The 14,390-nt window shown below is 51.1% G+C and overlaps 1 protein-coding gene across 9 annotated transcripts in view; it reads left to right on the top strand.

Annotated features, from left to right (window-relative positions):
- CUX1 (cut like homeobox 1) overlaps positions 1-14,390 on the top strand; it is a 371,808-nt gene that overhangs the window by 342,160 nt on the left and 15,258 nt on the right. For 6 of the 9 annotated variants that reach the window (XM_059898024.1, XM_059898028.1, XM_059898023.1 and 3 more), the window contains one exon: positions 3,226-12,921. The exons of the other annotated variants lie outside the window; for them this stretch is intronic. In XM_059898024.1, the coding sequence (XP_059754007.1) occupies positions 3,226-3,925 (700 nt within the window). In that variant the 3' untranslated portion in view covers positions 3,926-12,921. Of the gene's footprint in view, positions 1-3,225; positions 12,922-14,390 lie in introns of those variants that run through there. 9 annotated transcript variants of the gene reach the window in all.

The following is a 14,390-nucleotide window of genomic DNA, read 5'->3' as shown; positions in this document are numbered from 1 at the left end:
CAGGGCATGCACTCTCCACGTTTCCCAGCTGGCCTCCTGACCACCATAGTACTGCCATCACATGATGGTCAGCTGGTCATTGTGGAGATGCCTCACTTGAGCATTTAAGCAAATTCAACTATAAAGAGAGAAGGGGGAGATGGGAAGAATAGCAGTAGAACCTCAAAAGCTAGTCATGAGCTCAGGTCCAGACCTAGAGTAGATGGATGTGCAATAAATGCCTTCTGTCAAACGTACTCCACAACAAAGCAGGCTGGTAAGTCACGTGGGATAACCGAGGGCAGAGATGAGTTTCACCTGCGGAGATCTGGATGACTATCCTGGAAGAGGTATGATACGGCAGGGTCTTGAAAGAAGAACTGAACTAGAGAAGAATTTTATAAGCCACAAAATAGGTTGGATGAGAAGCGGCACCAGGTCATTCAGAACTGGCATAAAGCCCAAAGAATTGAAGTCCCTTGCCTAAGGTCACCCAAAGGAAAAGTGCAGAGCAGAGATTCCAGCTGAGCGAGCACTCTCTCCATGGCTTTAGCTCTTCCCTTAAATGCTTAGTCCAGACCAGCTTATTACCTGGTACGTCTCACAGAGCTTCACACAAGGACGAGCACACAGTAGCACTCAGCACACATGCACTGAGCGTGTTTTAATTCCTAAGCGAGAGGGCAGTTTCTTAGGTTCTTTCCACAGGAGTTAAACAGAAGTTGATTTATTTTTTACTGCGCCACTGGAACCCTTAGTAATGTTTGGGGTCGATTTTTGCCCCCATCAAAAAAATAAAATAAAACTTTACTTCCTCTTACCCTTTCACCCTAAGGAAATTAGAAGTATTCTAGGGTGACCACTTACCCAGGAGTTTCAGAACAACATAGCACAGGACACCTGGTCTCCTGGAGAAGAACAGGTCCATTAGAAGAAACTCTCCCAAGCCCTAAAAGCCATGGCATCCTGTCAGCCTTGCATGACTTGTCTGAAAACCAGATTTGCTTCTGGGACCTGATCTTTCTAGACCAGAAGATAATCTTCCTCAGGGACATGGAGACAAACCTAGGCTAAGAAGGATGACGTCTCGTATCTGCTGAGCATATAACATGTGCCAGGCACTGAGCCAAGAGCTTTGTAGATGTTATCTCATCACTTCCTCTGATGAGCAGTCGAATTCAGTGCTTGCTGCCAGCCCCGTTTTACAGAGAAAGGTTATTATACACGTTAGCCGAGCCAGTGAGGGTGGCAGCCTGGATCCCAGGCCCTGGGCATGAAGTTGTCCCTTTCTTCCCTCAGCCTTTCTGTCTCAGCCTCAGTGCTTATAACGGGGACTTTGTCGTTGAAAAGGCAGCTAGATGGTAAGAACAGAAGAATAGTTCCTTTTTTTTTTTCTTTTACTTTTTTTTTTGTCTACTTTGTGTCCTATAGTATACATTAATATTTAATTGTAACATCTCTGCAAGGAAGACACTATTCTCCATATTTTTCTGCTAAGAAAACTGAAGCTCATAAAGGTTAAGGAACTTGCCCAAGTTGCCCGGCTAGTGAGTGACCAGCCAGATTTCAAACCCAGGTTTGCCTGGTTCCAAAAAGCCTGTTCACCAAGCCGGGCCAGGCTGCCCCTGAGACTCAGAGTTAGTCCAGGGTGGGCCTGTGGCCTGGATGGGACCAAACCCTCAGCTGCCCGTCTAGCCTCCCACCTCCATAACCAGGGTGGAATGGGATTGGGTGTTCATCCCAACGGGCATTTCTGGCTGCCAAAGGGCTTAAAAGCCAGCAAAGAGCAGGTTCGCCCTCCCAGCAAAGTGCCCAGGAAGCTGTTTATGGGAGCTGCCATTTCACGGGCTCCCAAGGTAGCCCCAGGGAAGGAGGAAAGTCTTCCGTTATCCCTGGGAACTTCTGGGGGGCTTCAGGATCTCACCCGGGTAGCTCTGGCTCAGGAAGCATCTTCACGACAAGGGTCAGAGCTCACCCTATGTGTGGAGCAAAAAACCATGTAGCAGATAACCATGACCAGAGTTCTGATATACTGGACTCAACTACAGCCGGATTCTCCCTGGCCCCAGCCTCCCTACGTCCAGCACAGGACCTGGCATAGTGTGGGTTCTCAAAAAATGTTAACCTTTATTGAGTTATACGCACTGTAGAAAATATCTTCGTGTGTGCCTAACCCCAGGGATTTCTGCAGGCCCAGTTTCTGCAGGACACTGGGCTTGGTGCTCCTTTCCCTGAAGATGCTTTTCCACTAACAGTTGGCTCATGATCAGAGGCTCTTTCAGCTCTTTGGAAGAAACACCTGGGGAGACTTCTGACTGAGCCTAGTACTGTGAGCATGATGGGAAGAGAAATTCCGACACAAAACAAAACAGACTTGACAACAGCCCTGTCATGACATCACGAAGGGCTCCAAAACAGGGAAGGCCAGGGCCCTTCTGTAGCTGTTTCCTTCAGACCCGACAAAACAGGGAAGCACACTTTCCACCGCAGGCTGAACTCAGCTTGATTAAAACATGCTTGATGTGTTGGAGCACGTTATTTGGCCTCCTTCCTGCTTGATCAGAAATGACCCTTTCCTGCTTTTCTTTTAGAGGAGGGAATTAGTTGAAATACATAATTTGTCAGAATCCCGCCTCAGCCTTGACCAGAGGCCCTGCCTGGCCCGTGGCTCAGAGCGGGACACTGAAGATTTTCACTTTGGGCACCGTCTAGTAATTGGTTCTCTGTCACGAAGTCCAGATGAGGAAGCAGTGGTTATCATTCACGCTCGCCTTCCATGTATGAATGCAGTCGGCCTTTATCACTGTACACCAAGCACCATGCTAGGCCTGGGGTGTGCTAAGAATGGGACCTCGCCATTCACAGCCTGGTTGGAGGTGGAGGAACCGTGCCATTAAATAAGTAACGCTGCGCTCCATCCTTGTGAAGAGGGGACTGGCATGCCAGCCAAGGGACAGGTTACACAGAGGCACCGGGTTTAGGAAACCGCGGGGTCTCTGCTGGCTCCTGGCTGGGAAGGGTGGGGCGGCTTTATAGAAGGGCCGCCGGGGAGCGGGCCCTGCTCCGCTCTGGGGCCCGTAGGGGCCTCAACGGCTGTCCGGCGGGTGGGAGTGTGAGATGCGGTGCGGTGGACGGAGAGAGGGCGTCGGGGCGGAGATGGCAGGAGGCTCAGGCCGCAAGGGAAGGGGCGCAGAGCGCCCGTGCGCGGCGGCCCCCTCATGGCGCCCCCCTGCTTGTGTCTCGTAGGTCTCGGATCCGCAGAGAACTGTTTATTGAGGAGATTCAGGCCGGGAGCCAGGGCCAGGCCGGGGCCAGCGACTCGCCGTCGGCCCGGAGCGGCCGGGCAGCGCCCAGCTCGGAGGGCGACAGCTGCGACGGCGTGGAGGCCGCCGAGGGCCCGGGCACCGCGGACGCCGAAGAGTCGGGCGGCCCCGCGGCCGCCGCCAAGTCTCAGGGAGGGCCGGCCGAGGCGGCCGCGGCCCCGGAGGAGCGGGAGGAGGCGCCGCGGCCGGCGGAGAAGGCGGAGCCGCCGCCCTCGGGGGCCCCGGCCCCGGACGCCGCCACCGACGAGAGCCGGCCCCGGGCGCCGCCACCGCCGCCGCCGCCCGAGGGCCCCGCGGACGGCCCGGGGCCCGTGCCAAACCCCGCCGCCGCCGCGCCCGCGGCCGGGGAGGACGCCGCTACCTCAGCCGCCCCGCCGGGGGAGGGCCCGTGCAGGGCCCGGGACGGCGCCGACAGGAGTTCCGCTTTGCCAAGCACCAGCGCGCCCGCGGCCGCCCGCAGGCCCAGCTCGCTGCAGAGCCTCTTCGGCCTCCCGGAGGCGGCGGGCGCCAGGGACTCGCGAGACAACCCCTTGAGGAAGAAGAAGGCCGCGAACTTGAACAGCATAATCCACCGCCTGGAGAAGGCCGCCAGCCGGGAGGAGCCCATCGAATGGGAGTTCTGAGAGGGCGCCGCCCGCCCGTCCCGCCGAGCCGGGCCGAGTCTGGCCGAGCCGGGCCACGCCTGACCGGGCAGGGCCGAGTCGGGCCGAGCTGGGCCTAGTCGAGCCGAGCTGGGCCGAGTCTGGCCGAGTTTGGCCGAGCCGGGCCGGGCAGGAGGGGGGGGCGCCGACTCCGCGGCCTGGACCGTGTTGCGCACTTAACCGCCCTGCGGGCCACAGGGCAAAATCGCCATAGGCCAAGGTGCATATAGAAAACAAAGGAGCATTAAGCCCAATCTATGTCGTGTTTTCAAGGAAGAAAACGGAAATGTGTAGTCGAGCTTTTTTGTACCCTGAAGTGTTTTTTTAATTGCCCTAAGTGATTTCCACAGGTTCTGGAATAACTCTTACAGCTTTGCCTTGCGCCCTCCTCTTTCGTGTGGGCTTTAAAAAAAAAAAAAAAAAAAATCAAACCCACATATTAAAAGGGGGCTTTTTATCTGCCATCTAATGGCTTCAGAGCGATAATACACTATTATCTTCTTAAACCAGGAAAAAAAAGGGGGGGGGGGATTTTTCAGAAAAATTTAAAAAGAAAGTTTTTGTAGCTGTTCAGTTGCCACTAAGAGATTGCACAGTCAAACCGACTCTAAACACACTAGTTTGGATTCCTAAATATTTTCAAGCAAAGAATCTTCTCCTTTGAAACTTTGAATTAAAGTAAAACACATTTACTTCACATATTTTTTAACAAAAAGAAAAGTCACATCAGGAAACTATCTGATTTTGTGGTAGCTGACGTAGTGTCTTCTTGTACGTGAATAGAATCCTGACATGTAGTGCACATTGATCCATAGCTTTAACTGACTCTGGGCTTTTGCTGACCAGGGTTCGTTTAATACACTCCATTCTAGGCCAAATCAGGACAAAAAGAAAAGATCCGAATCTAGGTATTTTATAATCTGCTTTTTAACCTCTAACCGCAGAGCACGCTGATCAGACCTCATATGTCGGAGGTGTAGGAGACAAGTTAGAACTGTAGCATGTACCCGTTCATTTTGTTTAATTTATGGTGTCTTACGTCTGTGTTAGTGCATCTTGCACACATACGAGCGTTGAAAGAAAGGAGGAAAGAGTAGGCCGCGAAGGTCGCCGCAGGCAGATCTGGGGCCACACAGGGCCCCTCGTAGGCAGCAGTCTTTCCACGACACAGAAGGCACCGCACCTCACACCACTCTCCCGGGCACCTGATGGACTGAGCCCCACCAGGGGACGCCACTCCCTGGGCCTGGGCAGGGCTCGCGCGCGCACGCGCTCTCTCTCCCGCTCGCTCTCTCTCCCGCTCGCTCTCTCTCCCTCTCTCTTTCTCTCTCTCTCTCTCTCTCTCCCTTTCTTCCCACCACAAGCACTGATGACTGTTGACGTCGTGGGAAGCCTCCTTCCTTCCCTGCAGAAGAGAGAACGTGGCAGTCTGGGCTCGGCTCCCACCCCGGTAGAGATGGCCCAAACTCACACCAAAACGCTGATGCTCTTCACATCCAGACCAGACCATTGGCCCTCCATTCATTTTGCCTCTTGGAACGTTCTTTTATGCACAGTTTAGGGCAGTCTAAGTACAAATCAAAAGTCTAACTTGTCTCTGATTCCTCCTGTCGTCTATGTGTATATGCGTGAGAACAGAGGTGGATGAGAGTGTGCGTGTGTGCGTGTGTGCAATTTTATACGTCTGTGTATTTTCTTAAGTACCTGTGCACACATAGAGTGCATTACTGCCACCTTTTTTCAATAAGCTGTTTTATCAGTTATGGCTTCTACAAGTTTGCTAATTTAGACTCCTTTATTGCCATATCTTTAAACTAACAATAGATGATTTCGGTATATATATATATTTTTTTTTGCTTATTTATAGGTGCTGTATTTTATTATCTGATTGTTAGGAAGGGATGAGAGGGGCAAATATTCTTTAGAGGGATAGACTGCCGGCAGTATTGGGTATAATTTACAAGATGTAGTTGTCATACTGTATATTACTGATTGAAACCTTTTTGACCGTATTGTGTATCATTGAAACCTTTGTCTTAGGTCAACATCTTTGGATGACATTTTAATGGTGCATTCATTATTTCTAAGTTTAATTAATATTACCTTTTTTTGATTTGGGGGGGGTGGGAGGGAGTTCTAATTTTAAAGGTATGCTCCCGCTATTACACCTCAGTGTGCTTGTATTAATTAACTTGTAGGACTTTGACTGTAAGATGTGAAACCACATTTCTTGCATGATGTTTTAGAAATTATGTATTTTCATTTACAGTCTTTTAACCTGCAACTGCAGCACTTAGTTCAAGTTTTCACAAGTTTAAGAGTCACTACACTAAAGACAATGCCTTTTCATGAATAAGAAGTTTGCAGAAGGCTCTAGGAGGCTGGGAGGCAGGCCGTTTGTCTTTCGATGGTTGCATATCATCTCTGAACTTGAAATCTGGTTCAGTGAGCAGAGAATTCAACATGGAGGAGCTTAAGGGGAAAACGGATTCACATCTGGCTGAATCCAGGTGCGGTGAGAAGAGCGAGTTTGCATTCGTGACCCTCACAACAGCAGCAGAGCCCCTGACAGTACTGTGGTGTCCTCTCCACGAAAACCTCAAGGAGGAATTTTGTCGTCACGTGTGCTGAATCTCCAAATACCTGATTTTCATTAGAACGAAAAGCAGGGCGTTAACAGGGAATACTAGGGTAGTATTTTCGTTTTAAAGGCATGACTGTTATTTACTAAGGTGTGAAATCTGAGGAAATTGAAAAAGTATAAATCTGTCCATCCTAGTGGCCAAATAGTAACGTCGAAAACAGCCGCTTTGGCTCTTCCAGGCAATTTAGTCATTTTTGTTGTTGGTGGTTGTTTTTTTTTTTAAACTAGGTTATTGTTGATTTCCATTCTATCTTTTTTGCCAGACTTACATCTGGGTGCTCGATACAATCAGTTGGTTAAATTTTGCTTGCAGTTCCATGTTTGTATTTTTTCCTCTATTTATTTTATTTTATTTTTTTTTTTGATTGCGATCCCAACCCTATGATCTCTTGTGTTAAGCTGTCACTATAATACTTTTAAGAGCTGCCACTAAATAACAGAAACCTGGGGGGGGGGAGGGGGTGTCCCCCTCCTCTTTGCGCCCCTCATTTTGAGTCCAAGGGTTGATCTTTCATCTTGAGAAGCAATATTCAAGTGCCTTGAACAGCATCCTCTCCGTGGGCTTTACCTTCAGCTGGCTGGCGTTCCAAGCAGTAGCTCCCACAGGCAGCCGACCTCTTCCTCTTTCCGCTCCATCAGTTTAAAAAGCTGATTTGTACCTCTCCCCTGGGGAAAACGGTTTCGTATAAAACACTAACACTTAATTACAAGCTCCATTATACCATTTTAAATGGCTTCTTTTTGTTAATTGAAGGCAGTGTTCATAAGTTAAGGTTTTTGCCGTTACTTAGCTGGCTAAGTGGAGGCTCCGCATACAATCAGTGTTCATGTTCAGCCTCTTGACCCTTGGTTCCTGCCCACATTCTCCTGTGCTGTCTGAGGTGGAAGGGGTGTGGGTTCTGTCCCAGCACTGTGCCCGCTCGCTCCCGCCACCTGGCTCCCAGATGACCTCTTCCCTTGAACTTCTGGATCAGGCAGGGTTGTCTGTGATTTCTGTCTACCAGGCCGCCCTTCTTTAGAAAGGATTACCACAGCCATCTAGCTCTAACTCGGTTTTCCTCAGAGCCTACCTTCCCAAAGAACATCACGACACGAGGTGGCTTACGGTCAGCAGACTGGAGAGAAGTCTCCAGGAAATGCCAGGATCTTGACTTGTATGACTACTCTCAAGCCATGGCCACTACGTCTGGGAAAGTGACCGAGGCAAAAAGATGAGAGTTCATGGCCTCCCTGGGACAGTTTCCCTGAACTTCCAAAGCACAAATGCCTCCCTGCTCATCTCCCTCCTGTGGGCATCTTTGTTTTCCCCCCCATTTACAAGCCACATATGCTGGTTGGTGGTCCAGACCCAGAGTACAACAGAGCTTTGGGTTAAGTGTGCGTCTGTGCTCCCTCTGGCTGTGAGAGACCCTCCCCAGCCAGCCCCAGGCCCAGCCGCCAGCTCCAGGAGGAAGGAAACACCCGAATGCCTCCATGCCTGGGGCCACATCAGCCCACAGCCCTGAGCAGACCAAGCAGAGGGCAGGTTGTACGCAAGCTCTGGCGTCAGCTAACTATCCTCAGATCACCTGGAAGTCGTGCCCTAAGAGGTTGGGACGAGTCACGGGACAGCTCTGTCCGCAGGCAGGTGCCTTTCTGGCTAAAGTTGGCCTGGATTTCTTTGTTCTCCCTGAATTCATGTCCTTACATGCAGGGGTGATCAATGAACTCTATTGACTTTCTATGCAATGTTTTTCATTCCTCTGATTGTAGGAAAACAAACCTCCCTGAAAATAGCAGAGGAGCCAGGGGGAGCATAACGCCCGTCCTTCAGGGATGGGCACAGAGTGAAACAGCGGTGGTGATTTACTAGGTCTTGAACTTGGGGACAGTAGCCTTTGCCTTAAATGCACTATGGCAGGCACCTCTCGACGGGCCTGTGAGAACAAGAGTCTGTCCTTAGCCGTCCCAGGCTGCTCCTCTCTGAGGCCAGTAAGCCAGCTGCGTGGGGGAGATGGAGCAGGGAGAGGTCCTGGCGAGCGTGGTGGGCTGGTAGCTGTGCCCCTTCAGCCTGGAGGTTTGGCTCCCTCCTTGGATGTCCTTTGTTGTCACACTCATTTGTCCCCTTCTACCTCACTAACCATGCTCCCACTCGACCTCACCCCTCACCCCTCAGAAACGTGAGGCAAGTGGGATCCGGGAAGAGAAAACCTAGAAGTGTGGCGTCCATGAGTGTATCTTGGCCTGGTGGGCAGGCGGCTTCCCTCTTGTGAGCACAACACGGACAGACAGCTGTTCTCTGTGAGCCACGGGGACTCTCCTCTTGACTTCCACCTGTTCCTGAAGCTCTCACAGCTGTTTCCTTTGCAGGCAGGGGCCGTCTCGGGCCTCAGAGGGCCTTGCCTTTGGCCCGCCTCTGCACTCTGTCCATTCCTACTCAGCTGTTAAGATCCGTCACAGCCATTTCCCTTGCCCTGGGCTGCCCCTCCATGGCCACGTGAGGTCACTTCCCCAGGATTCCCACTTGGCCTCGGGGAGCTCTGTTGTCTCTGGCACTGGGAGGTTATCGTTTCAGCCCCTCTGTGAGACCTCCGTGGGAATCTTCTGAAGGACAGGAGAGAATACGGCCTTCTCCAGCCCTCATGCCCAGTCTTCAGTCACGTGACCCTTTCTTCCCCAAAGAATAGGCCAGTTTCCGCCCCGTGCTGAAGAAAACCAGCTCCCACGGCTGCTGGTTAGGTGAGGTGGCCAGAGTGTTCTGATGGAAAGAGTTTGGAAGCGCTTACCGGGAGGGCTGCTGCGGTCTCATTCGGGCCTTGATGGCGTTAGGGGAGCCTTCGTGACCCCCGAGGCAGAGCTCCTGCCCTAAGTGTCAAGGTGGTGGCCTGGGCCTCCAACATGATGTCCGTCTGTTTCCCCAGTGCACTGAATGTCGGTCCGGCCAGCACACCTGCTTGCTTAGAGGATGGCCCAGTTTGGCAATGTTAATTCCCATTCCCATCCGTCGCTGCCTTTTGGTAGATGAAAGCTACCGGGAAAAGAAGGGAAAGCAAGTTGCCAATTAAAGTTCCAAAAAGATCAAGGCTTTGAGACCCTTAGAGATGTGCAGAAAACTGAGGCCAGAGCACTCGGGGCTGATAGAGGGGGCAGAGGAAGGGGCGTGGGCAGTGCCGAGCTGAGCATAAAATGAGCCCTGCCCTGGAGTCTGCCCTGCCCTAGCAGCCTGGGAGCCTCATCCCTGGTCAGGGAAGAAGAAGGACATGCAATTCCTCCCCCCACCACCACCGTCTGTCCCATCGCAGGAACTGCCCCCACCAGCCCAGGCCCTGCTACCACCCCTTCCGTCACCACCTTCCCTCCAAAGAGACTGTGTCCACGCTGTCCGTGGCATCCTCCCCATTTTCATTTTTGGATGAAGTGACATTTAGCTTTAACAAGACATTTCCAAAGCGCCTAGTCTCCTCCAAAATGCTAATTTTAAAAGTTGGGCATTGTAGGTGAAGGACCTTAAAAAAAAAAAAGGCGAGTGAGAGAAAGACATTAGGCTAGGCATAAATGTACACTTCCCCATCCCCGCTATTCAACATTTAAAATAGCTTTGAGTTGCTTTTCATGGATCATTTTAGCTTATCCAATAGTGTAGAGTCTGTGTTACTGTAATTTCTGTAGCGTTTAGGCTTTCATTTCTACCACAAAATATGCTATATGCTATGTATCAAGCTTTCTGTGATCAGAAAGGAAAGGTGCCTTATATCCCAATGTCATGGCTACATCCCTATGGAAAATAATCAGAAGCACAGTGTGTACGGAAGCATTGGGACTTCCGTTGGTGAAACCAGACACCAGTCAGCAAGATGCATTGAAGTGGCACGGGGCTGCTTTTGTTTTCTGGTTCCCTTTTTTCTCCTTTTTTCATTTTCCTTTTTTTTTTCTTTTCTCTTTTTTTTTTTTTTTTTTGCCTAGTTTGCTTTAAACAGAAAGCACTTAAATAGATGACTATGTGTAAAAGCTCTGTGCAATAGAAATCATTTTTCTTCATTTTTAAGATGTAACGTATTGCACACCAAATGAACTCAAAGTAAGCTTTAGACCAGGACGATTCAGGTTGTGGAGGAGTAGGACGAGTTTGTTCACTGTAGTTCCGTGTGTTCATGAACTGAAGGGAAAACAGGCCTCCCCAGCACCCCCCCACCCCCATCTCAGCTTGCCTCTTGCTGACCGCCAAGCTAGGCGTGTAGGGCCCACGGGTACCCACCAGAACTTCTGGCTGGGTGGCAGGGCGGGTGGAGGGGGTCTGTGACTCAGCAGCTGAGAACCTTCTCCAGTGTGAGACCACAGCTCTGCCTTCCAGCACTTAACCTTTTCTTGTTGAGATGGATTGACTGCTACTGACCCGCCAGCGTGTGTGAGGATAATTATAAAAGGATGTTTCCTTGAGAAAAAAAAAATTATTTCTAGCCTCTTCTATTTATTATTAGGTTAATCCTTTAAGTACTTATCAGGAGTATATTGTTATTTTGTGTCGTTGTTGTTGTCATAAATGCTTTTTGCTATCACTCCAGTGGTGACCGTCTTCTGCCTCCTGCCCTCCCCCGCCCCAAAGAACCCAAGGGTCTGGAGATGCGGAGGGGGGGTGGGAGGCGGGAGGGGGAGGGGGGCCAGCGGGGGCTTCTCCAGCAGAATCAGACGTCTGTCTCCAGGGCTGCCACCCAAACACTGGTGGTCTCTACACGTCTAACTTTTCAAAATGAGAGAGTTGCTGAACAAAAAAAAAATGTACCAATGTAAGGAAAGGACACTCGCGTGAGGAGCTATAGAGGAGACTTAGAAAAAGCAAAGCTCAGTTCCCCAAAGCCTCCTAGAGCCTCTGGTCAGACTTCTGGTTTCATGGCGTTTCAGGAGCCCCGGACAGAGCGGGTGCGGCGGCCTGGTCGAGCCTGACTTCCGGTGACAGAGGTTTCCGGGCAAGGCTCACGTGGGCTGACAGGTTTCGGTTGGCTCTCGTTTCTGTTGTTGTTGTTTTCCTTGCCTGCAAAAGTTGGTCAGAACCTTCTTGAGGAGCAACTGTGTTTCTTAGTCCGGCTGCGGCTTAAGGACCCGCCCCAGGGGGGTGGGGTGGAGTCCCTTATCCCCCTTCACGTGGTCAAGTGTGGAGGAAGTTTGGACCAGGGGCACAGCTTTCTGTGGCTAGAGGCACAGCCAACAAGACACCCAGTTACTTGCTCATCGGGTGTTGGGGTGCAGTGGGACTGGTGGTGGAGGCCAAGGTGGGGCTCCCAAAGGGCCCACCGACCGCCGACTCACTCTCCGTGCCACGACTTTTCCCTCCTCTGACATCATTTGGGGTCCTGATTCTGTCCTTGTCTCTGAAAGAAAGCCCTCTGATGAAATAACGGCCCCCATCCCTCCCCTGCCAAAGGGTTTTCATTTCCCTCCAAGTAGTCTATGCATTTCTCTCTCTCTCTCTCTCTCTCTCTCTCTCTCTCTCTCACTTTCAAACCGTTTTCTGCCTCCTTGGGAAAACGGGCATCTCATGTCCCACTCTCCGAGACCCCCTCAGAAAATGCTGTGCATTTTGGAGGCATGAGGATTCGTTCAAAATTCCGAAAGCATTTGCGGATAGCTTGTTATAAAAGTGGGAAAAAGCAAAAGAAAAGGCGGTGTCCCCCACGTCCCTTTCCACTGAGTAAGACCTAGCTCTTTGCGATTGTGCAATAAACTACTTGCCATGAGAGCGGGTGGCCACGCTCCTGCCCAGACTACTAACTAACACAGCACAGGACGGCCGGCCGCACGGCGGGCCTCTTCCAGATGACTCCTAATAAGCTCAGCTTCCCCCCTGCACCCCGTGTCTTGTGGTGTCTTACATTTTAGCAGTATTTTATATTTTCTGTAACGCACTAAGTCTTAGATGTTTTTAGAGCTCATCTGTTCATACTCACAATCACAGACTTTTATTTTTTAAATCCTCACAATGACCCAATTGACCAAAAAACAAACAAAAAAAAACACAAAACACCATCATTTTTGTACAAATAGCTTTGAGAAAAGTCTTTGTTGTGTTGCTGTGAGCCATCTCTAGTAACATTTTATTTCTGCTATTTGTTTTCGACACGGTAAGTCAAAAGTTGATCCGCCTGGCGTGGGGGTGGGGGGAGGCACCCGTCGGCCCCTGGGCGTTGTCCCTTCTGTCTTCGGTTAGCCATACGCTGTTTGTTCTCAGCACTGTACAACGGTCCCTATATGATATGGAGAAGCAATATCACTGTATGAAACTCACACCATGTATTATTATTATTCACTAGCACCCTAGGTGTGATCATTGAAGTAAATATCTTTTATACAAACACAAGAACGTGTGGGTCGTTTTTATTTAAAGGGCTCTGGCCTGAGGAGGAGCAGCAAACACTTTCATTTTGGGTCCAAAGGGCACCTCGAGAATTGCCTTCCCGTGCTTCCTGGGGCGTGTGGCGTCGGGGCAGGTGTCGGCAGGAACCTGGGCCGGGGGTAGGATGGATGCGTGGGGATCTGGGGACCAGCAGGCCCTGCTGTCCTCAGGTCTCCGTCTGGGCACACGGTACGTGCTCCGTAAGGGCCTGCATCCCTGCTTGCTGTTATGTCGCCCTTAGCGTTCGGGTACCTTTGAAGGGCTGGCCCTCCTGGCATCCGCCTCCTTGTCTGTGAAATGGGGGCACCATCGCGAGTCTCACAGGCCTGTGAGGACCAGGAATGGCGGGCGACCGTGTAGGGTGTGGCGCCGGCGGCCTGGCCTCAGCCTGCTCCTTGGGGTCTCTTGCTTTGTCCCTGACTCCTGTGATGTGAAGAAGGACAAGCTCAGGGCACCTGTGAATGCAGGCGAATGGCTGGGAAGAGGAAGGCAGGAACCGTGTCTTGTGGGCTTCCAGAATGATCGGGCTCCTGAGAAAGGGCCTCTCCAGCCAGCGCTCGGGGCTGGAGGTGGGAGAGCCCTGCAGAGTTGGCTGCTATGTGGTCCACGTGCTTGTGACCGAGGAGGCTTCTCGTCTCGAGATTTACAGGATTGGAAAAGAATTGCCATCCTCACCAACGTATGACTGGTGGTGGAGGGTGGGGGAGGGGGTATATTAGTTCCTTGCGCCTTGATGTGTAGGTTTCAGCATGTGAAGCTCCCACACATGATACAGAAGCGTGAGCTAAACGAGACTCCATTTCCCCTCCATAGGAGACCCCAGAGCAGGGAGAGCCTCCCATCAGTGCTAGGGGCTCCCAGCAGCCCCCGTCTCAACCCGTCACTCGGGTGTGGAAGTGTAGCGCTGTCCGCGAATGTCTGCCCACCCACCCTCCATGGGAGAAGTTGGCATAAAACCAGTAAGGCTCTCCCAGTTCGACGCTGAGAAACTTAAACCTTACTGGGAACCTTTTTTGTTTCTAGTTTAGGCACACCCCCACTTTTTAAAGATCCTTTAACGAAATTAAAATATATAATGTAAAAAAATAAAAGCACTTAGCACAAACTCTTTTTACCCAGAAGATCTCCCCAAGTGCTTTTGCTGTGAGATTTAATTAAGCAGAACTGCAGTTGCACATGGTTTTGCAGGGCTGACTCTTGTTTTTGTAAACGGCCAGCTCCAGAGGCAGAAAAACGAGCAAGATTTCACGCTCTGACTGCAGTCGGGTGCTGTCCCCACGCAGGCAGAACGTTCAGCCTCCCTGTGCACGGCCTTTCTCCTTTCTCTCTGGTTAAGTGGATCTGAGCAAAATTACGTGCCTTATTTGATGCACTGGGGAATTGCAGGTTTATACAGGGTAAGGCGACACGATGATGTAATTATTAAAGTGCGTGAG

The sequence above is a fragment of the Balaenoptera ricei genome, chromosome 15, assembly GCF_028023285.1.
Source record: "Balaenoptera ricei isolate mBalRic1 chromosome 15, mBalRic1.hap2, whole genome shotgun sequence".
NCBI classification, from domain to species: domain Eukaryota; kingdom Metazoa; phylum Chordata; class Mammalia; order Artiodactyla; family Balaenopteridae; genus Balaenoptera; species Balaenoptera ricei.
This window is presented reverse-complemented; position numbering and strand designations above follow the sequence as displayed.